The sequence below is a fragment of the Ixodes scapularis genome, unplaced genomic scaffold, assembly GCF_016920785.2.
Source record: "Ixodes scapularis isolate PalLabHiFi unplaced genomic scaffold, ASM1692078v2 PGA_scaffold2__306_contigs__length_199485367, whole genome shotgun sequence".
Taxonomy (NCBI): Eukaryota; Metazoa; Arthropoda; class Arachnida; order Ixodida; family Ixodidae; genus Ixodes; species Ixodes scapularis.
The window spans coordinates 157582924-157608279 of NW_024609857.1; the positions used below are offsets into that span (position 1 = coordinate 157582924).

The following is a 25356-nucleotide window of genomic DNA, read 5'->3' on the forward strand; positions in this document are numbered from 1 at the left end:
AGGTGGACACATCGGTAATTCGTTTTTTTTTTTTCAAGTGTTGTCCGAAGGTCCATTAATAGAGGCCTAGAACCTTAGAATTGTAAGCTCCTTTCAAGCTGATACTGTGTGCGGTAAAAAGAAAAACAGTATTGTATGTTCTCGACTACAAGTAATCAAATGAATTGTGATGCATGTGTACTACTTTTTAAAGTAATTTTGCAATCATTTGATTACATTTTACGTAGTGATGTCGCAGTGCCAGTTGGCCTTATGTTTCGTAAGCTAGAAGGAATCAAGGATGTTAGACAGCAAAATAGTTTTTTATTTGCAATCAGAACCAGGGCAGAGGCACCTTTCTCACACTTGAAGGTAGATGCCTACTCTCCCTTAGAAGTGGTGCACCTCTCCTTTGCGCGGCGAAGCCACTCCTTGACTTCCGTTTCCACCTCTTTTTTCGTAGACTCTTTGCAGTGCTTTGTCCGCTTTATAGCAGCTGAAAGCAATAGATGACCCTTATAGTACAACTTAAAAAGGCAGGGAATTGCGTTGCAAACTTCTACTTACCAAAGATCAATTTGTACAGCTTAAGGCTACGGAAAACCTTCTTCCCTTTGCGCCCATCCATGCTGAACTTGGCTGCAGCTTCGTCACTAATCAGGTGTGCAAGCATAGACCTTACAGTTGTTTTGATAGACAGGTCCCCAAGGGAGGTCAGCTCCACAACCTGGAAGGAACGTACAGAGCACGACACAGTTAATACGAACAAGACATAGCCAGTTTTCGCTGTTTTACTCTGACCAGTGAAACGCTATCCCCAAAGCTACTTATATCATGGAAAGGGTTCATCTTGGGGCAATAACCTTGGTTATAAGAAAATGCAATCCTCAATTCACTGTCCATGCAAAATGCCAATGCCGTGTTTGAGCACATAAAACGTGGGGCTGGTGCCTGGGGAACGTAAGACATGACATAAGGAGCATTACGATACCCAGAAAGCAAGTATAGCCAAAAATGTTTGGCATTCAAGGTTAGCTGGATAGAAAGAACCTGAGCATGAATGGGTTTACAGCTTGTATTAACTGGGCTAGGCTTTACAATTAGCCAATTCACACCCCCTCTTTATCTCCGAGGCCAGTATGAGTGAACTGGTGATACCTTGAGAAAGATTGAATGAATGTGAGGGCCCAAATTTTATTTTATTTGGGCAGTTGTTTACACCTCCTAGTCATTGTTCTATCTCATTAGTCATTTCCCATGCTCTAAGATCTGGAACTGTGGGACAGAGTTGCCATTTGAAGAAATACGGAAGTAGTCAGAGCTTGCTCTACACTCATGAAATAATGCTAAAGTATAGCACCATTACAAACACCTTTGTTGCTTACCAGAGAACAGGCAGTCTCACCCCTTCGATGCATCTCGATTTAAAATCACAGCTTGCTCCTAGCTTATTTGTTATCTGCATGTCTTAACCTTAGCTGCACACTAGGGATAAGACATAACAGCAAAGCCTAGAGAATGCAAACACCAATACTTGCCTCAGTAAGTGACAAAAACTAGAGTATGGGCAGGCATTGATAACAGCAATTGCTTACGAAAGCCTCACTCGTGGCATCTGTAAGAGCGCCATCAAACACCTCAATTGCTTCAGGAGTGTCGAGGGGATCAACGAGGATCGGCTGGCTGGGCTCTACAACGAAACTCTCACGCGCTCGTAGCAATGTCGAAATCATGTCCATTATCTCCGTCTGCTGGCTCCTCATGACGCTCATCCCATTCAGCACCCGTCGCTGAAACTCTGCATGCAAAGAAAAGGCTTGAAATAAATATTGGCAAATAAAATTAGTGCAGGCAGGAGACAACATCCTACTTACCAGCAGCACTCAAGATCCTAGCAGTGGCCCGCAGATCAGCTAAAAAGAAAAAAAAAAGATGGCAAAAAGTCAAGAGCTTAGCCATTTCAAAACTATTCAAAGTTGTGCAACCATGCTGTGAAAGAAAAACAATTGAAATCAAATTAGCTTACCGCAGGTCGAAGCACTGGTGCTAGGCGTCATGTGTTGCATAGCCTGCAGTGCTGAAAAAATTTAATGAAGGACACACAAAATATCTTAATACGCAGCTGCAACACAATTCTGCAGTAAAGTACCTTGATCTAATCGACTGAGAGCCGACATCCTTGTCAATGTTTGAGATGCGGTTGAAAAACCACTGGCATCTACGAAGATAAAGACAACTGCAGGCGCTAGATGCAGTAAGGGTACAAGGTGACTTGGATTGCTTCTCATATTTATTTATGTTATTTATTTATTTGGTACTTCTGAACTGCCCTTGAAGAGCCCGTGGGCCTACAGGAGGGTGCAACATGCATACATGCAAGAGCTCAAATGACACAGAATACAAAATTAAAAAACATGCCTAAAAAGTAGGAAAAAAATTTACATATGTAATATCAACAGAATGTGACCTCCGACAGTGGAAAACATACAGCGCAGAAACCTGTTGCCCCCATATCTGTTGTTTAAAAAACAGAAAGGAAAACATACAATCAATGTATACCTTGAGCAGGGCTCGCACGCTAAAACTTCCAGGCAAAAAAATATCCACCTCTGGAGAGTTCACTTTATTTAATATGCTAAAAGCCTACCGAAAAGTTTCCAGATGTGAAAAAGTCACTTCGTTTTTGGCGGTATGGTGCGCCATACATTTGCTTGCTCAAATTTGATTAAATATAAAACTTCACCCAGGAAGATATGAAAGAGATGGCGATTGTTTTTGCAAGCTTTGCATTTGAATTTGCACTGCTAGTGTGCGTAGCTCTTTATTTGTAAAACGATCATGCAATGTACCTTTATTTCGTGAACTGGGAGCCGGTGTCCTTGTTGACGTTTTAGGTGTCTGGAACGAACCACAGGCACCTGCGAAGATAAAGACAATTGAAGGGGCTACATGCAAGAAGGGTACATGGTGACATGGATTTTTCTCATATTTAGGTTCCTAGATGTGAAGAAAGCCACCTTGTTTTTGGTGGCATGGTGCTCCATATATTTGCTTGCCCAAATTTGATTAAATATAAAACTTCAGCGCTCACACGGAAATGAAATTAAAGTTAATTGGTTCTGCAAGCTTTGCACCTCAACTTGCAGCAATATGTGCATAGCCCCTCATTTGTAAAATGGCCATACATTATAGGTTGTTCGCACATAACGTCAATTTGGCATTTTGTTGTTAGCTTGTTTTTTCACACAAATTTACTACATTGAAGGATTACATCGTAACCGGTTGAGATGATGTCAGCGGTGCTCTACGCATTTGAGGGGGCGTGTCAATCCTTGGAATGCTCGAGTTTGGCACACGCCAGACAGCTCACAACAACAAAATGGTGGACGAAATTACGTCAGTGAAAACACCCTATAGCTACCTTTATCTTGTGGACTGGGAGCCAGCGTGTTTATCGAAGTGCTAGACGACTGGGACGAACCACTAGCACCTGTTTGGAGATGTCTGATTAAGTTGGGAATTGGTAACATTAGAATACAAAAAGCGAAAAACAATATAAGTGGTTTTCAGGAGAAACTGTACCTCGCATTAGTGCAGCTTGCGACATTTCACTGTGTATTGATCTTGCCGGGCTCGCACTCTGTGATTCCAGTCTCTGGCTACTGGCTGTGAAAAGCGACCAGAAAACCTCAAATTGTAAGATGAAAAAAGTACAAATTGATCTCCCAAAATATAAAAAATGCAGTTGTGCCCCAACCCCCTATATAAGCACATTGTTTACGTAAAACGACAGATCAAGTACGTCTGACGACACACCCTAGACTTATCAAGTGCCAGGTTCGAATTCTAAGCTAAAGGTTAAGAAACAGTTGCAACGGTCAACAAGGCTGTCAGCTGCAGAACAAAATAAAAATCAAATAGCGTTACGCGAGTTCTGCCGTGCGCAGAGCGGCATCGGGGCTTCCGGGAATTCATCCGAGCTTGAGTCGGACTCGCTCCAGCGTGTGGGGCGAAATCTCCTACGCTTTGGGCGTATCTCCTCGTCCGAGAGATCAGATGTGAACCGCGACCGCTCCAACTTAGATCGCCCTTCTTCGTAGGAATCTGTAGTTACATAAGAAAAAAATACTTACAATTAATGAACACTGCTGCACGCATGAAGAGATGCAATATACTCACTGAATAGTTTTTTCACAGTCACCTCGAACTCAGAAAACCCTGGTCCTGGTGGCCCCCCCTTTCGCACTAGCTTGACAGCCTTATCGGTGCACACCTTCGGCCATAAACAGTTGTTTCCCGTGACCCACGTGTAAGGCACGATCTCCACCTCTTGGGTTAGCCTAAATTCCACAATTGCATACATCCCTGAAAATGAACAGAAAAACTGATGTGAGAAAGTCATCAACACTAACCGGATTTAAAAAGTTATGCAAAAGCTAAACATTTACCTTGAGCTGCTGAAATGGCGGCGGTTTCACGGTACCGTCGCTTTCACCGACAGTAAAACGTAAAACCCGGTCGTGGTAACACCAGAGTCCAAACCACGCGCTCCTAGAGCCGACAATGCACAAATATCGATGGATTTCGTTGGCTATGGATTTTAACGGATATGTGACACTAGCGGCACCTAGAAAAGTTGAAAACTACATGACGTCGGGGTTAAACATCAATAAATAAATAAATTGGTAGCGTTTGTTTTATTCATACATTAGTTTGGTGACTTATCAATTTAAACAAATCTCCACAGACAAATTATAACAGCACAGTCGTACCGTCGGTGTCATCCTTGGTGTTGTCCTACGTTGATTTCATGAATTGCAGTTTACACCAACACGCTCGGCAACAAGCAGTAAAATAATTATGCCTAATTTTTAACAACAAACAAGAAAAGTAGCGAGAAGTATATTCTTATTGAATCATATACCGACTAACCACTGATCGGTATAGCCAGCTTCGCGACCTCACCTGTCTCGGCTGGCAACCCGATTTTCGAGTTTTGTTCTTTTTCTTTGTTTCTTCCGTGTCCACGTTGTTGCTGTCGCGTGTCAACGGTTATACAACGGTGTTACTAAAATATTTTTATTTCTGTTTTAAGTAGTATGGTGCGTGTGTGGCAGTACTCACGTTGGACAATGTTCCAGAAGAACTTTTCGTCTAGTTGAACTATCTGCTTGAGTTCTCCATTTCGGGTTAGTACTTGCTTTCCATACCACGTCCTTTTTTTCCATCCCCCTCTCTTTTTGTGTTACTCGAAATTCATTCCGTTCGTGTTTTCGTAAGTAGCGTCCTAAAGGACTAGTACAGATGTTGGCTAGCGTTTCACAACTTTCGTTCACCTATAGTTGAACGGCCTACTTGTTTCTATTTTTGGGAAAGTTAGTTTAGTCTCATTCTGAACCGCTTCGTTATTTCGCGCATATCATCCGTACCACGCTTTGTTTTTTCCGTCATCACCCGTTCCTGTCTGGCTGGAAGCACATCCAGTCTGCGACTGTGAGCTACAGGTACGTTGACGGTGTACGTGAAAATTGCACGCACTCATGCCTTTGTCAACTTGTTTTCTTAGGTCTGCACGGTGGAGAGGGGCTTCCCCACACCTGGGTCAAGCACATCCAGTCTGCCGCTGTGAGCTACAGGTACGTTGACAGTGTACGTGACAATTGCCCTCACTTATGCCTTTGTCAACACAGGGGTTTCCCCACGCCTGGGTCAAGCACATCCAGTCTGCCGCTGTGAGCTACAGGTACGTTGAAGGTGTACGTGAAAATTGCCCTCACTTATGCCTTTGTCAACTTGTTTTCTTAAGTCTGCACGGTGGAGAGGGGCTTCCCCACGCCTGGGTCAAGCACATCAAGTCTGCCGCTGTGAGCTACAGGTACGTTGACGGTGTACGTGAAAATTGCCCTCACTTATGCCTTTCTCAACTTGTTTTCTTAGGGCTGCGCGGTGGAGAGGGGTTTCCCCACACCTGGGTCAAGCACATCCAGTCTGCCGCTGTGAGCTACAGGTACGTTGACGGTGTACGTGAAAATTGCCCTCACTTATGCCTTTGTCAACTTGTTTTCTTAGGTCTGCACGGTGGAGAGGGGCTTCCCCACGCCTGGGTCAAGCACATCCAGTCTGCCGCTGTGAGCTACAGGTACCTTGACGGTGTATGTGATAATTGCCCTCACTTATGCCTTTGTCAACTTGTTTTCTTAGGGCTGCACGGTAGAGAGGGGTTTCCCCACACCTGGGTCAAGCACATCCAGTCTGCCGCTGTGAGCTACAGGTACGTTGACAGTGTATGTGATAATTGCCCTCACTTATGCCTTTGTCAACTTGTTTTCTTAGGGCTGCACGGTGGAGAGGGGTTTCCCCACACCTGGGTCAAGCACATCCAGTCTGCCGCTGTGAGCTACAGGTACCTTGACGGTGTATGTGATAATTGCCCTCACTTATGCCTTTGTCAACTTGTTTTCTTAGGGCTGCACGGTAGAGAGGGGCTTCCCCACGCCTGGGTCAAGCACATCCAGTCTGCCGCTGTGAGCTACAGGTACGTTGACGGTGTATGTGATAATTGCCCTCACTTATGCCTTTGTCAACTTGTTTTCTTAGGGCTGCACGGTGGAGAGGGGTTTCCCCACACCTGGGTCAAGCACATCCAGTCTGCCGCTGTGAGCTACAGGTACGTTGACAGTGTATGTGATAATTGCCCTCACTTATGCCTTTGTCAACTTGTTTTCTTACGGCTGCATGGTGCAGAGGGACCTCCCCATGCCTGGATTTTGCACCATATGTTCATAACACACTTAAACTTCCCTTTAGATGACAGGGAATAGCTTTTCCCCGTCATCTACAGGTAGGTTTCAGTGTGTTGTGAATATGCACTCATACCTTCGTCAATTTGTTTGCTTGGCGGGGGAGAGGGGGAGCCGTAGCGGCCTCCCTCCACCGAGGACTAGCACTTCGTCACTCGTCCGGTTAATTTGCGATAGTTACCGGCACTGGTATCTTAAGCTTTTCTCGCTAGGCATGAGATTGCTTTTCCACGACACAGCCAATCTGGTAGATAACATAGGCTAAAAATACTGAAAAAGTCTCTAGGCACAAGTGCCATTCATATAGTCCAATTAATATAATTAAAGCATATTTCTTTCATTTGTTTACAGACGGACACTCCCTCCAAGGTCTGACTAGGACATGGGTCAGACAACAGCAAGACAGCTGCTAAATATATGGCAGAAGAGCTTTCCAGGGCAGAAAGGTATTGCACAGTTGACAAAAAGGGCGACTGTCGAGGAGTGGAGCCACCAGAAGATCTGGAGAAAATGCATACTATTAAAATTATCATCTTATTTCAATATAGATTTGGCTCATGGTCTTTCATTGGCACAGCATGCGGGCTAGGGTACGACATTTTGAACATTCATAGCTGTCCAAGTAAAGGGTAAAGCATAAAGCGCCGTTCACACTCTTGCGACCGAGTGACCAGACCGGTTTTTAAGCCTTTTGCGACTTCTTAGGACCGGATGCGCTGCAGCGGAGCTGGTCCTAAGAGATCGCAAGAGGCTTAAAAACCGGAGTGGTCTCTCTCGGTTTTACTCGGTCGCAAGAGTGTGAACGGGCCTTTAGACGTAATGCCCTAATCCCTAGGGATTTTGAGGCGCGATATTCAAAGTATGTCCGCTGAGGATCCCTGTTCGGATGTCCTCCGGACGTACAAAACTCTTACCTTTGTACGTCCGTCGGACGTCCACGGGACGTCCTTCGGATTTTCGCGGATGGCCCTCGGATGTACGATATATCCGAAAAGGATATCCATCGGATGTCCGATGGATGTCCAGTGGTTGCTTGGGCTGTCAGAAGGCGCGTTTGTGTTTTACCGCCGCCCTTGTCAGCAGGCGAAAGTCAAACACGCCCCCTTTCGTCAGCTCGTATTTAGTTTCTTTCGTAATTAATCCAGGTTAACGAAGTTCGGTAGAAATGTGCGGAGCATAAACGTACACATAGTACAAGTACATTTCTTTCCAGTTGGACAATTTGTTCAGAAGTTTACTGTTCTGGGGTAGTTTCCCCACCGCACGACTCACGCGAAGACAAACAAACGACTTGCGAGAAACCAAAAAGAAAAAAAAACACGAAGAAAGCAACCTGTAAGCGTGATGACCTGTAAGTGTGATGAGCGTGAGGACCTGTGAGTGTGAGTGCCGTGAGGACCGTGGTGACCTGTGAGTGTGAGGACCGTGAGGACCTGTGAGTGTGAGTGTCGTGAGGACCGTGATGACCTGTGAGTGTGAGGACCGTGAGGACATGTGAGTGTGAGGACCGTAAGGGCCTGTGAGTGTGATGAGCATGTTGACCTGTGAGTGTGAGGACCGTGACGAGCTGTGAGTGTGAGTGCCGTGAGGACCGTTATGACCTGTGAGTGTGAGGACCTGTGAGTGTGAGTGTCGTGAGGACCGTGATGACCTGTGGGTGTGAGGACATGTGAGTGTGAGGACCGTAAGGGCCTGTGAGTGTGATGAGCATGATGACCTGTGAGTGTGAGGACCGTGAGGAGCTGTGAGTGTGAGTGCCGTGAGGACCGTGATGACCTGTGAGTGTGAGGACCTGTGAGTGTGAGTGTCGTGAGGACCGTGATGACCTGTGAGTGTGAGGACCTGTGAGTCTGACGATTCGTGATGACCTTGATGATCTGTGAGCGTGGCGACCGTGATGATGACGGCGAGTGAGTTTTGGGTTTGTATTGAACCGGGCGGGTAAGTCCGGTTGGTGACCCTATTTTGAATAAATCGTGATCGTGGGTGGGCGTGTGTTCTGATTGCAGAAAAAATGGTGTTCGTGAGTTTGAGTGAGGACAGCTTAAAAGGCCGACTTATGCCCTTGGTAAAATCATTAGGTTTCCAGCTATGGCAATCGGAGTGGAGTCTGGAATGCGAAAACAAACTTCACAGGATTAAACCAGCTCTTGGTATGTGGGAGAGTGCATCCCACAAAACCCGCCGCCATGAAGTTCTTTTGTGTCGTCTATTGGACACTCCTTCCTCACCCACAAACATCTGCTCAGCGGGGAAGCCCCACCCGTGTGTGACGACTGTGGGGAGCGTTTAGCAATTTTACACATTTTGTGGCTGTGCTCAGGGCTTGAGCAAGAACGACGTACACATTTCCCCGAGTTTTTTTTTTTTCTTTTTTTTTTTTGCACCAGATTCTTTTTCACCCAGCGCTGCTAATTGAGGAGGTTCCTATAGTACTTTTTGATCGTATCATAGATTACTTAAGAAAAACCGGCTTTCTACTGGAGTTGTAATTTTAATTCTATGACTTTTAACTTTTTCATATAAACCTTTTTTAGATAATTTGTATCAATAAGTCCTGAGTATGTTTTAACTAAACAAGCTTGGCGCAGTATGGCCATAGTAGCTTTGCGCCATAAAGCCCGTAATCAACAACAACAACACCGAAACACGTCTAACGGAATTGGAAAAAGAAAAGACCGCATGCAGAAAAAAGAAACCCGTTGATATGCTCACAACAGCGCGCAAGCAATAAACGGTCAGATAAGCGATTAGAAGCGAGCGTGAAGCGTGCTGCGAGCAGCCTTCCCCGTTCGCCGCCAGCTGATAGGGTTTATGTTGCGCCACGTGATTAGCTTAGTTTCCACGAATGCCACCAGTCTAGTCCTCCCCCGAGAAAGCCGCACGCTCGCGCGTTATAGACAAGAGTGATTAGCACTGTACCTTTCGTGTTCTCGGCGCCACAAAAGCTTGCGGGCCTTTGTCCAACGATTGCCCCGAGAAGGGAGAAGACGAGTGGCTTCAACAAAAATCACGCCCGACCGTATGAGGATTGTTCCGCAGCGGTGGTATACGAGATTCCGCTCTCGTGTGGGAAAGTATATTTTGGTCAAACTGGACGTCGTGTTAATGTATGCGCACGGTAACATGAATTGTCAATCAGGAATAAAGGCAATGCACACTTGCCAACTCACTGTGCAGACTGTGGGTGTTGATTGATTGATTGATTGGGGTTTATTGGCACAAAGGCACCTTAGGCCATAGAGAGCCAAACATTGTACTATTGCAGGAAAAGGTTTAAAAGGAGGAAAAGAGCTTTAGTAGCTAATGAACAAATAAAACGATGAGCATGACACGGTGAGTATAATTATGTAAGTGATAATATAAAAATTAAGGCTTAAACTACAGTCGGTGTAAAAGGCCGAGGTCTTTTAGGAAATTAAAAACGTGAGTATGGTTAATGAAAGGTTTGTCTCCAAGCAACAAAGCAATGTGTAAAGGGAGGTGGGCTCTATAAAAATGGGAGAAGTGAAATCGGCGATTACTGTCATATGCAGGACATTCAAGGAGAATGTGCACCACGCTTAGGGGTTCTGTACAGTGCTCACACATGGGTGGATCCTCTTGACGAAGCAAATACCCATGCGTGAGATGCGTGTGGCCAATTCTTAACCGGCACAGGATTACCTCGAAGAAGCGTTCCCGGTGCCGGGCACTCGCCCATTCCTGTAAAATAGGCTTTACAGAATAGAGTTTGTTGTTGACTTCACTGTTCCATTCTAGTTGCCATTTATATCTGATGTGCTTCTTTAGGGCTGCACGGTAGTCTCTGTACGGTAGGTTTTCAATATCCACATTTCTTTCGCTACATTTGTTTGCAGCACGGTCAGCCTCTTCATTTCCGGGAATACCTACGTGGCTTGAAACCCAGCAGAAGACTATTTGAATATTGTTTTCCAATGCAGTACAGACTTTGAACTGTAAATCAGTAACAAGGGGATTTTTCGTTGCTTCAAGTGATGCGAGTGCTCTTAGGGCACTGAGGGAGTCAGTGTAAACTATGGAGCATGGAAGTCTATTTTTTTGTGATGTGATTTGTGGTGAGAAGTAAACCATAAAGCTCTGCCGTTAAAATTGTCGCGTTGCTATTAATTCTCCGCACACATTCATATGAAGGCCCGATTGCGGAGCAACCGACCGAAGAGTCACTTTTTGTGCCATCAGTGTAAAAGCTGATGTAGTTGTTATACTTCTCTTGCAGTAAAGAATTCTTGCCTTAACACTTCATGGGGGGTGTCTTTCTAATTGTATTGGGTCAAAGACAGGTCTACAACAGGCAAACATTGCCATGGAGCTATTGTTCTTAAAACCGAAGCAACAGGTAGGTTTATGTCAAGACCTGCTGAGACGGCTTCTGATTTATTTCTCATTGAAAAAGGAGGAATGATTGAGGGTTTATTTAGGAAAGTTCTTTCGAAACGTGATTGTTCTAAAACTCCCCGACATGGATGTTGCGGTACCGAACGGATTCTAAGTGCGTACATGAAGCCTAAAGAAAATCGCCTTTTCTCAAGAGATAGCTCATTGGCTTCAGCATAAAGGCTCAACACCGGGGATGTGCGAAAAGCACCAGTGGCGAGACGTAGTCCTTTATGGTGAACAGGATCTAACATCTTTAATGTTGATGCTCTTGCCGATCCATACACTATACTTCCATAATCAAGTCGGGATCGTACAAGTGAGCGGTAGATTCTCAATAGACATACGCGATCAGAACCCCATGACTTGTGAGAAAGAACCTTCAGGACGTTCAGTACTTTATGGCATTTTCTCTTTAGATCAATTATATGGAAGCTGAAGGACAATTTGCTATCAAAGGTAAGGCCAAGAAATTTCTGCATTGCTTTGTTCTGGATGGAAACGTCATACATGGTCAAGGCGGGCTCAGGGGCAGGTCCACGTTTTCGAGAAAAGAGGACACAAGATGTTTTCTCGGTAGAAAACGTAAACCCGTTATTATTTGCCCACTTTACCATATTGTTAATTGTTAACTGAACTCTGCGTTCACAAATAGAAAAATTGCAAGATGACACAGAAATTTGAAGGTCGTCGACATACAAGGAATATTGGACTGAAGGGGGAATTACTTGCGAAATAGAATTTATTTTTATTAGAAAAAAAGTAGCACTGAGGACACCACCTTGGGGTACGCCATTTTCTTGCACGAATTCTCTAGAAAGAGTAGTTCCCAACTTGACATGAAATGTGCGTCTTTCGAAATAGTCCTGAATAGCACCCAGCATTCGACCACGAATGCCAAAGTTATATAGATCATTTATAATGCCATATCTCCAAGTTGTGTCATATGCTTTTTCTAAATCAAAAAACACTGGCAAACAAAACTGTCTATTTACAAAGGCCTCACGTACAGTCGTTTTAAGCCTAACAAGATGGTCAAGAGTAGACCTAGAGGAACGGCCACCACATTGATACTTTGCAAGCAAGTTTTTTCTTTCAAGGACATATGTTAGCCTTCGGTTGATCATACGTTCCAGGGTTTTTCCCAAACAACCTGTTAAGGCTATAGGTCTGTAGCTGGTTACCTTAGAAGGGTCCTTTCCAGGTTTTAATAAAGGAATTATGTTGGCTACCTTCCACTGAAGTGGAAAACATCCTTCCCTCCAGATTCGGTTAAAAAGGTATAGAATTAATTCTAGTGTAGAAAGGTGAAGATGTTTCAGCATTTCATAATGGATGCCATCAGGACCAGCAGCTGAAAGTTTAGTATGTTTCAATACCAGCTGGAGTTCATGCAATGTGAAAAGGAAATTGTAATGTTCCCTCTCACCTCCAGACGTTTTAACAATTTGTCGTTCCGCTTGGAGCTTATGTCGTTGGAATACAGCTGGGTAATGTTGAGAGCTGGAGATCAATTGAAAGTGCTCCCCCAGAATATCGGCCTGCTCCTCCAAATTTGCAGGGCAGTACCCATTTCTAGTCAAAAGAGGGACAGAGAAAACACGATAGGTGCCATTCACTTTATGGATTCTGTCCCACATTTCTTTGGATGTTGTGGTACTGTTAATTGAGGAGGCATACTTCTGAAAACTCTGACGTTTGGATCGTCTGTGGATATATCTAGCTTGGGCTTTCATCTTCTTAAATTCAATTACATTACTTGGAGTAGGATAACGTCTAAGTTTACACCACGCTCGGTTTTGGTTCGTCTTTGCCTCGCGGCAATCCTGATTCCACCAGGGTTTCCGGCGCCTGGGGAGGCGCGTAGATGTTATAGGTATGTTGCGCATGACCGCGGCAAGGATATGTTGTGTGAGTAGTTCGTTTAGCTCGTCAACTGAGAGCTGGTCAAATGATGAGCAAGCTAGGAGTGAGGACTGGGCAAAACCTTCCCAATTAGCTTTATCGAACTTCCATCGTGGTTCTCTTAATGACAGTGTCGGAGGCGGGAGGCAACGCTCAAGGACAACTGGAAAGTGATCGCTCCCATACGGGTTCTGTATAACCCACCATGTAAAGAGAGGGAATAAGCTGGGATCAGCTATCGCAAGATCAATACATGTAAAAGTGTTGGACGAAAAGTTATAGTGAGTGGGTTCTTTTTTATTCATCAAGCATAAATCTGATGAGAGCAGGAATCGTTCTATTATTACTCCCCGCGTGTCCCGTCTGTTACTTCCCCACAAGGGATTGTGGGCATTTAGGTCACCAAGGATAAGAAATGGATGTGGAAGTTGTCTAACAAGGGCTTCAAGTTCTTCATATTTCAATGAATAATTAGGAGGTATATATAATGAACATATAGTTATTGCACGATCAGTTAAAACTTTTGCAGCAACTGCTTCCAGTTTGGTGTCCAGGCACACCTCAACACAAGGAGTTGATCTTTGGACTATTATAGCAACGCCACCAGAAGCGTGTGAACCATATAGCCTATCGTTCCGGAATAGCTGGAAACGCTTTAGTAGGTTTGAGTGGCTTTCTTTTAGATACGTCTCCTGAAGGCAAAGAGCTATAGGGTTGTGTTCCTCCAACAAATTGTAGACATCATCATAGTTACAAAGTAGTCCTCGACAATCCCACTGTATGATGCTCATAAGATTAGCCAAGCTAATAATGGCTCTTGGATATCTTAGCTGCATGAAGGAGTCACACATAATTTGTTGTGGTTGTGTAGGAATATGAAAAGCCTTGCTCTTATAGGGTATTATTAAGGTGGAGTGACCGGCTTTTTAGCTTTTTGCTTTGGGGTCTGAACCTCCATCTCTTCGAGGTCTGTGTCAGGGGCAGAAAGTTCTTCACTGTCTGCCATTGCTTCTGTATTCAATGTTATCTTGCTAGCAAGCCTGTCAGCAGACCCCGAAAAGTCGGTGCTTTTGGGGGGCAGACCCCGGCCTTTGCCTAAAACTTTAGGGCGAGTGGTCGACGTGCTAGGCCGAACTACTGATCCGCCCACCTGGTTGGGTTCTACAGATACTGCGGGCGCTGCACGTGGAATGTGCTGTTTCCGTGGTGAGGAAGTCCTCCTCTGAGAGGAGGAGCGGGGGGCTCGCCCCTCTTGGGAGGACGACCTGCGAGGAGTGGGCGATGGAGTTACATCCATCGCCTCTGTTGCACCCGAGTCTTTGGCATGACTGGGTGCTTTAGCTGCTGTCGCAGCCGAGAGGGAATGCCCAGGAAGAGAAAGCTTCAACCTGAGCGTCGAGGACTGGAGTGGTTTTCCAGGGTTCCCAAGGGACACCTGGGTCGCCACTGATACCTTAGGCAGTGCAGGTCCCCTGCTGGACACCGCCTCGGCATAAGAGCCTCTCTGAAAAGCGGAGACGCGACGCTTTGCATCATGATAGGATATGTTTTCTTTGACCTTAAGTGCGAGAATTTCTTTTTCCTTTTTAAATTGGTCGCATGTTCTCGAATAGGCTGGGTGGTTGCCATTGCAATTTGCACATTTGTAATCTGCGTTGCAGTCGTCGGCGGTGTGCTCGGTGCCGCTACACCTGGCGCATGTCTCGCGACCGCGGCAAGTGCGCGAACCATGTCCGTACCGCTGGCAACGAAAGCAGCGAAGATGATTTGGGACATAGGGCCGCACCTTACAGTTGATGTAACCGGCCTTAACAGTAGGTGGCAAAATGTTCCTTTTGAAAGTCAATACAACGTGCTTGGTGGGCTGTTCCTTGCCGTCCCTTCGGATATTAATGCGTTTTGCAGCCACAGCCCCTTGGGATTGAAGGCCCTCCAGAATTTCATTCTCAGGACTGTCCATTAGGTCATCCTCTGAGATCACACCGCGTACAGTGTTCAGTGTACGATGGGCGGACACGGTGACCTTGATATCTTGGATGGTTTTAAGGTTGACTAAGGCCGTAGCTTGGTATTTTTCATTCACTTGTACGAGGAGATCGCCTGAAAAGAGCTTTTTTGCTTCAAATTTCACTGCCAAGATGCCTTGAAGCACCTTCGCAACAATGAATGGAGAAAGCTTAGAGAGTGGTTTGGAGTTTTCTTCAGAGTGCAAGACGAAGAATTTTGTAAAGTGGTCACTTGAGTCATTTATACTAAGGAAATTGGACAGAGCTTCGGTGCGGACCCTTTTCAGGGACCGATCGGAAGTTTTGTTTTTCTTGGAACCCATAGAAATGGGAAAAGAAGTTCAGTGCCCGGGTGCACCGCCCACCACGGACCCCAACAAGGGGGTAGGTAATGTGCCATAGCTAAGAAAGGCTTGGCTGACACAATTACTCTACCAGTGCTGCCCGGGCACTATACCCTAGTGTGGTTGCAGGGATGGGTCCTGTTTCCACTCAAGGTTGGCCCTTGCCGCCTAAGGTGGTGAAAAAGGAAGGAAGAGAGTGCAGAAGAAAAGAGAAAGAGGTGGGAGGAAAAGTGAAAGAAGGAAAAATAGGGTAGAAGAGGCGACTGACTGAATCATCCTGGTCGGGCCAAGCCAGGACACCCGTCTACGAGAAGCAGGGGTCAAAGCGGTGTATTGCCTCGCCCGGGGGGCCCCGAAGGGTCCAAACATACCCCGGGCTCAGCTCAACCACCAGGGTCCCCTTTTCCCCGGACACGGGTTAAGCCACGCACAGCCAGGCGTGGGTGGGTAAACCCACATAGCTCGGGGTCGCGGTGGCGCCACTCACCAAGCACCTACCAAGGCAGGTGCCCCCTGCGTGCGGGTATGGTGGCCCACGTGGCTGGGGTCCGTGGTGACGCTACTGACCAAGCACCTAGCACCTAAGGTGCAGGCGCCCCCTGCGGGGCTCGGGGTCCGTGGAGACGCCACTTTCCAAACACCTGCTTTCACAGGTGCCCCCTGCGGGGTCTGTGGGTGTGAGGCGCTATTTCATGAGATCGAGATCTTGGCTAGAGGCAAAGATACCTCAGCCAGAGAACTGATTTAAGCGTTTTATATAAAGAAGGGACGTGCCTGGTGTTAGCGATACCTCGGTTTCTTTGTTTGAGAGTGAAGTCCAGTTTTTATCTGGGTTGCTAGTGTGAAAATGACTGTCGGGGAATGTCTTGGTGTGGTGACTTTCTGTTGTTTTTTTAGAGCGCAGCTCTTAGGCGCCCGTTTCCGGCTTGAGCGGCGTCGCCGTCGGCGTAACCGCGCGGTGCATTATGGGTAAATTTCCCCGCTAAATCTAGCGGAAAATTTCCCCGCTAAATCTAGCGGAAAAAATTTCCCCGCTAAATCTAGCGGAAAAAATTTCCCCACTAAATCTAGTGGAAAAAATTTTCCCGCTAAATCTAGCGGAAAAAATTTCCCCGCTAAATCTAGCGGAAAACATTTTCCTGCTAAATCCCCGTCAAATCTAGCGGAAAAAATTTCCCCGCTAAATCTAGCGGAAAACTTTCCCCGCTAAATCTAGCGGAAAAAATTTCCCCGCTAAATCTAGCGGAAAAAATTTCCCCGCTAAATCTAGCGGAAAACTTTCCCCGCTAAATCTAGCGAAAAAAATTTCCCCGCTAAATCTAGCGAAAAAAATTTTCCCGCTAAATCTAGCGGAAAAATCTCCCCGCTAAATCTAGCGGAAAATATTTCCCCGCTAAATCTAGCGGAAAAAATTTCCCCGCTAAATCTAGCGGAAAACTTTCCCCACTAAATCTAGCGGAAAAAATTTCCCCGCTAAATCTAGCGGAAAAATTTTGGTGACGTGACCCCCTCCCGAGGTCACGTGACCTCTGAGGGAGCACGTGTTTGTCCCCACGTGACCCCACCAAGGTCACGTGCCCTCGGGGGGGGGTCACGTGACCCCCCCCCCCCGAGAACACGTGTCCGTCAGTACCCTCCCCTCCTCCTCCTCAAGAGCTGCGCTCCAATTCGGCGTTACAGGGAGTGGTAAACGACTTTCACTTTTTTTCCTTTTTTTTCTATGTAGCATGGTGCGCATGCTCTTTCTGGATGTTCGTGGTTGATTGGGCACGAATAAGTTAGTTGAAAGTTGCGCTTGTCCGCGTCTACACCCTTGTGATTGTCCCTTGTGTCGCGCAAAAAAACTTCTGGACTGCGTCTTCTAGCAGAGCTTGAGTTTTTCGTATCCAAGGACACCTCCAGTTCGGAGATTTTTTTTTCCTTCGATCTTGATCAGATTCACAGGGGCGTTAATTTTGGTGGTTTATCGGGATTTACCGTAACCACTAAACCCCAGTCTTAGGTAGTGCGAAATGAGCAAAGAGTTAAATCAAAATTCCGTCATCTCCCGCTTCGAAGCGGGAGATATCGCACTCGGGTCTTGAATTACGACACTTCGTGTCACTGAGGATTAAAGACCCCTCCCTGTTATTTATGCGTGCGTTTTAACCAAGATCCAACACCCAATGATGTGTTCAGCGGGGATGTATGACTAAATAATTATGCCAATATCCTTCGCTCTCTAAACCCCCCCCCCCCTTTTTTTTTAATCAATGGCCCCTCCTCAGGTGCTTCTCTGGATCGGTTCTTGGTGGTATCCATAGCAGACAGACTTTATCGTGCGAAAGGAGGCGCTTGTGATGCGAGATGAGGTGCGTATACGCTCTTTCGCCGTGCTTTTCAATGGGCAGAACGTGAAAAAAAAAATAGTTTAAAACAAGACCAAACGATCGGTACCTTGGATCTGGAGATCGGACTGACCATTTTTCATGAAACGGCTTTAAAAGAACCGCGTTTGCAAACGATCGGTGCAAGTGGAGCCCCCTGGCAGCGGAAATGCGCAATGGCTTCGTAAAGGATAACAGGGCGCATGTTTTTGGGGGGTAGGAGTGTTTCGTAATATTACAGCTAGAACTGACCAAAAAACATTTCACTTTTCAGAAGTAGCCCGAAGCCAAGTTGGTGGGACTAACCAGGTTTTGTCTCGTTTTGCTAGAATGGGAGCGCTATAAGCATGGCGGCAGCGTCCCCACCGTGACTGAACAGTTCGTCGGCTAAAGGAGCAGATGATCTTCGCGTCACTTATGGCGCTAAAAATTTTCGACGATGAGTTTAAATTGACTTTCTTCAGTGAAAAAAAAACTTAGAAAAAGTCCTTTTATTTTACTTGGCTACCCCAAGAACGAGAACATTGTTGCCGGCGAGACTGGGGACGTTCGACCTCGCGTCAATGGATCAAGTGAATGTGCTACGTCAGCTTCGCTTCTACAAAGCTGACGTAGCTCATATTCGCTCCGCGCTGCAAAACCCAGACACCCTAACCACTATATGCTGGGTCATCGGATAAGGTTTGAACCCGTGTCGTCGGCGCCTTCATCAAAATGGAAGAGCCACGCTTCAACCAACTTAGCTCTGCCATATCCTCGCAAACTGACAAACGAGCAATATGATTCTAAGAAAGTGTCGGTGTCTTGTTCCCGTTTCGTTTTATTTAATTTGATTCTGTTACTGCCACCATTGTATTTCTTCCAGGCACAACCACAAATACTTTTATTCACGTTTGAAACTTCGGAAAGCCTTTTTCCCACAGTGAAACCGCCGTCCCATAAACGAGTCGCGACGGTTATGATCTCAGCCGCTTTGACCACACGATCACAGCTCACGGTTCGGACGCTGGACTACGATAAGGCACAACGACCTCACGCATGCGCATTTCATACCGAAGACCCGATCATATCATATCGTTTGTGCAAAAACGGTTTCCTAAAACTCTCTAATAACAACCAATCCTATACTCCGCATCATCCTACGGCGGACCGTAGTGGACGCTGCAATCCACCCCAGTTCGACCAGCATCGTGGACCTATCGCGTAACTACGTGCTCCGCGCATTACATTGAAATCTTTTTCTTTTTTTTTTTAAATCACGCGCCACTGACATGGCATTGGATTGGCTCTGGTGGTTTGTAGTGTCCACTGCGGTCGGTCATGAGATAGCCGGACGTGGTCGGCGGCAGGGGCTCTCCCCGAGACGCTTGGCGAACCGAGGGACCATGTCTGCGGCGCAGTTGTGTCCTCCATGCATGTGTGCGTGATGGAAGGAGGTGGGCAGAGTTCGAACGCTTGGGGAATCTAGACCCCGCTTGTTCTCAGAAATGGTGGCGACCACTGGGTGAGAAGGTTTTGCGCCTTCTCAGGTTTAGTGATGTTGGGGGACTCGCAACAGCCCGATGGCGGCCGGCTACGACGTGCCAAGACTCTCGGGACCGCCCGTCTGACAGGTAAAATTTTGTTTCTGTGTTTTGTCAGGAAGCAGTTATATAAGTGATATGAATTGTAGTTCTTGTTTGTGTGCCTATCAACACCCTTAAGGTGCAACCCCACCGTTCATGACGTTTTGGTGCTTTTCCGACGGCTTATAACTTTCTTTCTATGTATCTTACAATTATAAAGTTAGTGTCAAATTAAAGAGCAGTTTCTCAACAATGCTTTAATGTCTTGATATCACGATTATTTTCAGTTGTTAGTTAATTATTTGGCTTTTAATAGACCACAGTCTCTAATATTGAAAAAATTATTTCTTGAGTTATAACGTCCCATGGTCCACGATATTTTACATGAGTGTTCGGTTAGATGTAATAAAATAAAAAATAAGTAACAAACTGTACAGATAATGTATATTTTAAAATAAAAAATAAAGTTTAAAATTGTAATATTTTATGGCTCTATAAAAACAGAATCACGTCAACTAATCAAAACAACGAGACATTAAATTATGAAGCATCCTTCGATATTACATTTTCCAGAACTCCCATATCGATATATTACACGTTAAAAATGTTATAAGACCTCAAACTTTTCCCATTCAGTTACGGCGAATTGTAGTTTCTTAATATAAAGTACAGATGGCGACACGTGTTCAAGAACAGCTTGATGTGCATTTTCCATCGTGTGCCGCTTGGAACGCCACGTCAAACACAGAAAAAGCGCCATATGTCAGGGTGTCAGATGCCTGGATGTTCGCAGTGAGCGAGCCAGACATGTGAGAACAACAAGCGCGAGGCTGCGGGTGCACCACAGCTACTTTTGCGCGGGTTCTACTGTGCGTCGGTACACATGCCCGACGCGATCCATATGAATTGGACGCCATGAAATTCATTCTGCCATTTCAGATTCCGCCACGTATGCGAAAACATTTTAATGTTTTTTATCACTTGCATAAATCATTTACGATATCAAACTATGCTTGTCGGAATGGTTGGACTATATTTTGTTTCAAAAACCACCTCGGTGGCTCTTAAAACGTCTCAGTTCCTCTCAGCCAACGCGCTGGCCTATGAATCTATATTTGTCGGGTTTAAATATCGGCCGAGGTGCCCGCAATCTGACGGAGGCCAATCTGAGATTTCGGTTGCACGTCAAAAGATCTACGGTTAGTCAAAATAAACCCGCAATAATTTTTTTTTTATTTGGGCGTGTTAAGTGCTTTTTGTTGGTTTGGCTTGTGAATATTTGCTTTGCTTTACCTTAGTTCGGAGCGCAACCAACGCTACGGGCTGATGAAGCCACTGAAGCAGCGCCAAGAGCGCAAAGTTAAGCTGTTCGTTCTCTTTCTGTACCTATGCGGTCGCGCTAAACTAGACCCACTAAATAAGCTACGCTTCATACAGATATGGATGCTTAAAATGATGGTTGTCAGTTATCTGAAGCTTCATCTGAAATCACAGGAAACGCTTTTCCGTCCCCCACAAATGTTTAAACAGTTGGCGACAAAGCAAACCGATATTACGTGAGCTTCCTGACACCGAAGCTATTGCTGAGGAAGTCGCACTTTTGAATCATGACGACCGGCAGTTGCATTTGATTTGTTACTAACCACCAACATGGCGGCGCTCAAAACAATATCGGGGGAAAAATTGCCGATACTCTAAGTGTAGCTCATTTGGTCTAGCTCACACGATAAATCAAGTGTGTATTGTGTATTGTGGCTGAGCCACAATACAACCGAGTGTATTGTGGCACCGCAGATCAGAGCACGTGGAGAAATGCTCGAGTGCGAGCTCCGTTCAAAGCACGGAGCTCCCGCTGCAGAGCGTGCAGGGACTAAATCCCCTCGATGTGTTTGCGTTGGTCTTTCAAATAACCTCAAAGGTGCCAGTGCACGAGGCCCGTGTCTCGACCGGCCCTTGGACACAAATGGCGACGCAGCACTAATACAGGGTGTCACAAAAGAAAATTTACACGGTCTTTTTTACCGCAAAAATAAACTAGGCATCGCCGAACGCTCATTCTCCGCCCAAAGGTAGAGCCAGAGGTCACAACCAGATGCCAAAGTTTCAGCCCGATCCGATAAACTAATCAAAAGTTATAAGTGATTTTCTGAAAATTTCAATGGGAAAATGACGGCCGACGGAGTTTTCAAACACATGGGGCTCTATGGCACCAGAAACCGAAAACGGGCAAAAATGGGCTCCATTTTGCCATTGAAATTTTCAGAAAATCACTTATAACTTTTAAGTAAGTTATCGGATCGGGCTGAAACTTTGGCATCTGGTTGTGACCTCTAGCTCTGCCTTTGGGCGGAGAATGAGCATTCGGCGATGCCTAGTTTATTTTTGCGGTAAAAAAGACCGTGTAAATTTTCTTTTGTGACACCCTGTACATTCGAGTTGCCCGTGTGGCACGCGTGCCACACGGGCAACTCGAATGTCATTTACAACGAATGACATTCATGTGATCAACGAATCGGCTCGCGATCGGTCGCGCGTGGAACGCCCCACGCTCGGAGTGTCGCGCGCTGATTGTCCGATCCTTCAAATGTCATTCGTTGAAAATGGAATTCGAGTTGCCCGTGTGGCACGGGCACCGTGGGCACGGGTATATAATGACTGGCCCTTGAAAGCGAATGGCGGCGGAGCGCCCGCTCGTGGCACGTGTCTTGCGCGTTTTCACAATAATGGTTGGCTGTACTTGTAAAAAACGCCTCTATCAAGGGGCTTTAGCAGGGACCCTGGGTTCAGTCGTCCATCTGCATCCTATCGTCGTGCGATAGTGTATCACATATACTGCGTAATTCACGTTAAAGACCCGGAGCTAACAGTTGCACTGCACGTTTTATAACCTTCATTTAGTAACAATGTCGTCCTACGAAATCGCTGCTCTCTAAACATTAACGACTAATTTTAAATGCGCCGTTACATCGCATTTTTAATGTGTGTTCGCGTTCTTTTTTATTTTTATTTTTTGTCTACATCTTTGATTATGTGGCTCTTATAATGAAACAGACTATACTTGTCAGACTTCTGGAAAAATATTATACAACTAAGAAAATGTCACGTGAACGTAAAAGAAAAAAAAAAAAAAGAAAAACGCATAGGCGCACTAATTGAAATAATAAAATTGATTATAATTGTATTTTCAAAGGTTTGAGCGCCCCAAACGCTATAACAGCGAACTCGGTGCTTTGGATGGTGCGCTTGTTCCAGTGGGGGATCGTTGAGCGCACCAAACGCTATAAAAGCGAGCTCGGTGCTTTGGATGGTGCGCTTGTTCACTGGAAGTGTAGTTCAGGACAGTATGCTCGCACTTGTATGATCCGCTTCGCTCGCAGGATAAAACCAAATACTTTATTGGTAATGTATTTAGTGAGACAAAGCTTACTTTCTGTATATGTGCAATGCCCTCAGCGTGATTACACGCTTGTTTATCATTATTGTTTTCGTTTCCCACAGCGATTCAGATCGTGCTCTTTTGTGTGCTACATGAATTATCAGAGACCAAAATAATTACTCAAGAGCCTTCTTTTTCGCGGATTCTAAAAAGAAAAAAAACCTATGCAACTTGCCACGTGTGCCACAACCAATAGAAAATATTCTAAGCTTCACATATGACCGGTTGCCTGACTAAACATTGTTGTTTGTCAAGAACAATTGCGATCGTATGAAATCACGTGGGAAAAACTCGTTCTAAACACGCGACCGTCGGCGTGCAGTGAATACTCATAATCGGCGCCGAGATGATTGGTGGCCGTCCGCAGGTGCAGTTTTTCTACCAACCCAGAGTTAGAATGTTTCCTTCTTTCTGTTGTAAGCAATCAGGAAACAACTTACACCAAATCTGAGGGTAATAAATTACTATGAGCATTCAAACACAACGGCCTGAGCAGTATATGTGTACAAGCTTTAGCTTTTGATGCACCCTTAACTTTCGACACGCTCAACGCTAGTGTAAAACGTAGGGCTGTTTCATTCTTAATCAGCGTACCATGTGCGTGCTTACACTATATTTTATACAACGTCAAAGCCTACCCGTTCGCATCGTTTTCATTTTTGCACACTACTACTTGCGCGCATGAATCACCAAATTAAGACTGGCACAAGATGTCACAAAAACAATTTACAGGGTTTTTTTTTTTTTTACCGTAAAAATAAACTACGCATTGCCTAACGCTCATTCTCCGCCCAAAGGTAGCGCTAGGTCACAACAAGATGCCAAAGTTGTATCCCGAACGGACACCGTATTCAGAAGTTCAAGAGTTATAAGTGATTTTCTGAAAATTCCAATGAGAAAAATGGAGCCCATGTTTGCCTGTTTTTCGTTTCTGGTGTCATAGAGCCCCATGTATTCGATAACTCCGTCGGCCGCTATTTTCCCATTGAACGTTTCAGAAAATCACTTATAATTTTTGAAGAAGGTATCGTATTGGGCTGAAACTGACATCTGGTTGTACCTCTAGCGCTACCTATGGGCGGAGAATGAGCGTTCGGCGATGCCTAGTTTATTCTTGCGGTAAAAAGAAACCCTGTATTTTTTTCTTTTGTGACACCCTGCAAGTTGCTTAAACTATGTGCAAAAGCTATCAACAGGCCCAGAATCTTTGCATGGTCAGTCATTGGATTTATCACCGAATTCGTATTAAAATTAATAATTATTCTTTATTGCTGTGAGTTTATTTTTAACCTTGGCATTTTTTATTATGACCCCCACACCAGTCCTACTTTGTGTTTACCAAACTCAACATCTAAACCTGAGTGTCATTTTTTGTGTTTTCCAGTCTCGTGGTTTGGGTCAAAATAAACCCCCAGCTACCTAAATGAGACGCCTGACCACCCAAAAAAATAGTCTTTTCTTTTAGGTAGTTAATTCCTCAAGCTAAAATTTTGGAAACCAGACTATGACGTCATCACGTTTTGCTGGAAATCCACAAAGATCCAAACACATGCACGATAAAAGGGCCGGCCCGTCATATTGCCACCCGAGAGCCGAGAAAGCAACGCTCGGTCACGGACTTCTGGAAGATTCGCGTTCATTCTTGCACCAGACGGAACTTTCGCCCTGTTTTCTTGTCCTCGAAAGTGCCAGTTCATCCTTGCCCCGAACGCGCGACGCTCGAACCTTCTTTGCCAAACTTTCGAGATGGTTACGTGACGCACTCTAGATAAGCAGCTGCCAGCGACCTTGTCGAGTCAGTCTCGCTCTCGCTCTTTGTTACGCTGCCGAATCGCCGCCTGCTTTTCTGCTACCTCGACGCTCTTTGTTTACTTTTTTTTGTTTGGAGCAAGTTCGCCGATTAAACCTTTATTTTTCAGTTCACTGTTCGTCCTCTCGTCACCTTCATTCTTACCAGTATAATTCTGATCCCATTGTAATATGTGTCATTGGTCTCTGAAATCTCCGATAACGGCGCACAGGCAACTTTATATTTTTCAACGCGTCGGTAGTTTTGTTGTGCATGTGTCTCGCCATTTCGCTCAGGACGATTTTCGCGTTTTGTTCTGCCTAAATTTGCTGGAGACGTGAGCTCGGAGCGTGGCAACTGGCCCCCTTGCACGAGAACCGGCGCAGCCGTGCACGTTCCAAAGAAAGCTCGTGCAGAGAAAACCAAGCAAGGGACCAAGGATGTCAAATTCTGGATATAGAAGAATATCCAACTGTATCGAAGCGCCACCTCACACGATTTCTCGCATTGATCTACAGGCCTGGAAGGCGATCCCACCGCCATCTGTTGGTTCAGAATCACACTAACCAGGGGTGGGGTTGCACCTTTATTTTTATTTTTATTTTATTTATAAATACCCTCAAGGCATGAAGCATTATAGAGGGGAGTGGTACAGCAAATACAATAAGTAAAATGGAATAATAATTGGGAAAGCATACACGAAAGAAAAGAAAAAAACAATGGTTACAAATGATTAATACACTTTGATACTATATAGTCCACTAGCCT

At 45.4% G+C, this 25356-nt stretch overlaps 1 protein-coding gene and 1 long non-coding RNA gene across 5 annotated transcripts; one reads left to right on the forward strand and one right to left on the reverse strand.

Moving 5' to 3' along the window:
• Window positions 1-438: 438 nt before the first annotated feature.
• Window positions 439-4157, reverse strand: LOC115330555. 4 transcript variants are annotated; one of them, XR_005798633.2, is made up of 8 exons: window positions 3907-4157; window positions 3562-3645; window positions 3401-3469; window positions 2829-2897; window positions 2006-2056; window positions 1854-1892; window positions 547-1777; window positions 439-475 (listed from the first exon to the last, which is right to left on the reverse strand). XR_005798633.2 is itself a non-coding variant. In XM_040503076.2 (7 exons), the coding sequence occupies exons 1-7, from the start codon at window positions 3932-3934 to the stop codon at window positions 1536-1538; spliced, it is 582 nt and encodes a 193-aa protein (XP_040359010.1). In that variant the 5' UTR covers window positions 3935-4157; the 3' UTR covers window positions 439-1535. The 4 variants fall into 4 exon arrangements, 1 of the variants encoding a protein (XP_040359010.1); XR_005716402.3 differs by having other exon boundaries at window positions 3401-3483; window positions 3562-4157; XM_040503076.2 differs by having other exon boundaries at window positions 439-1777.
• Window positions 4158-5551: 1394 nt separating this feature from the next.
• On the forward strand, window positions 5552-7326 carry LOC115320471. The gene is made up of 2 exons (XR_005716406.2): window positions 5552-5615; window positions 7131-7326. It is a non-coding gene; the product is annotated as an uncharacterized LOC115320471 (long non-coding RNA).
• The last annotated feature ends 18030 nt before the right edge of the window (window positions 7327-25356 follow it).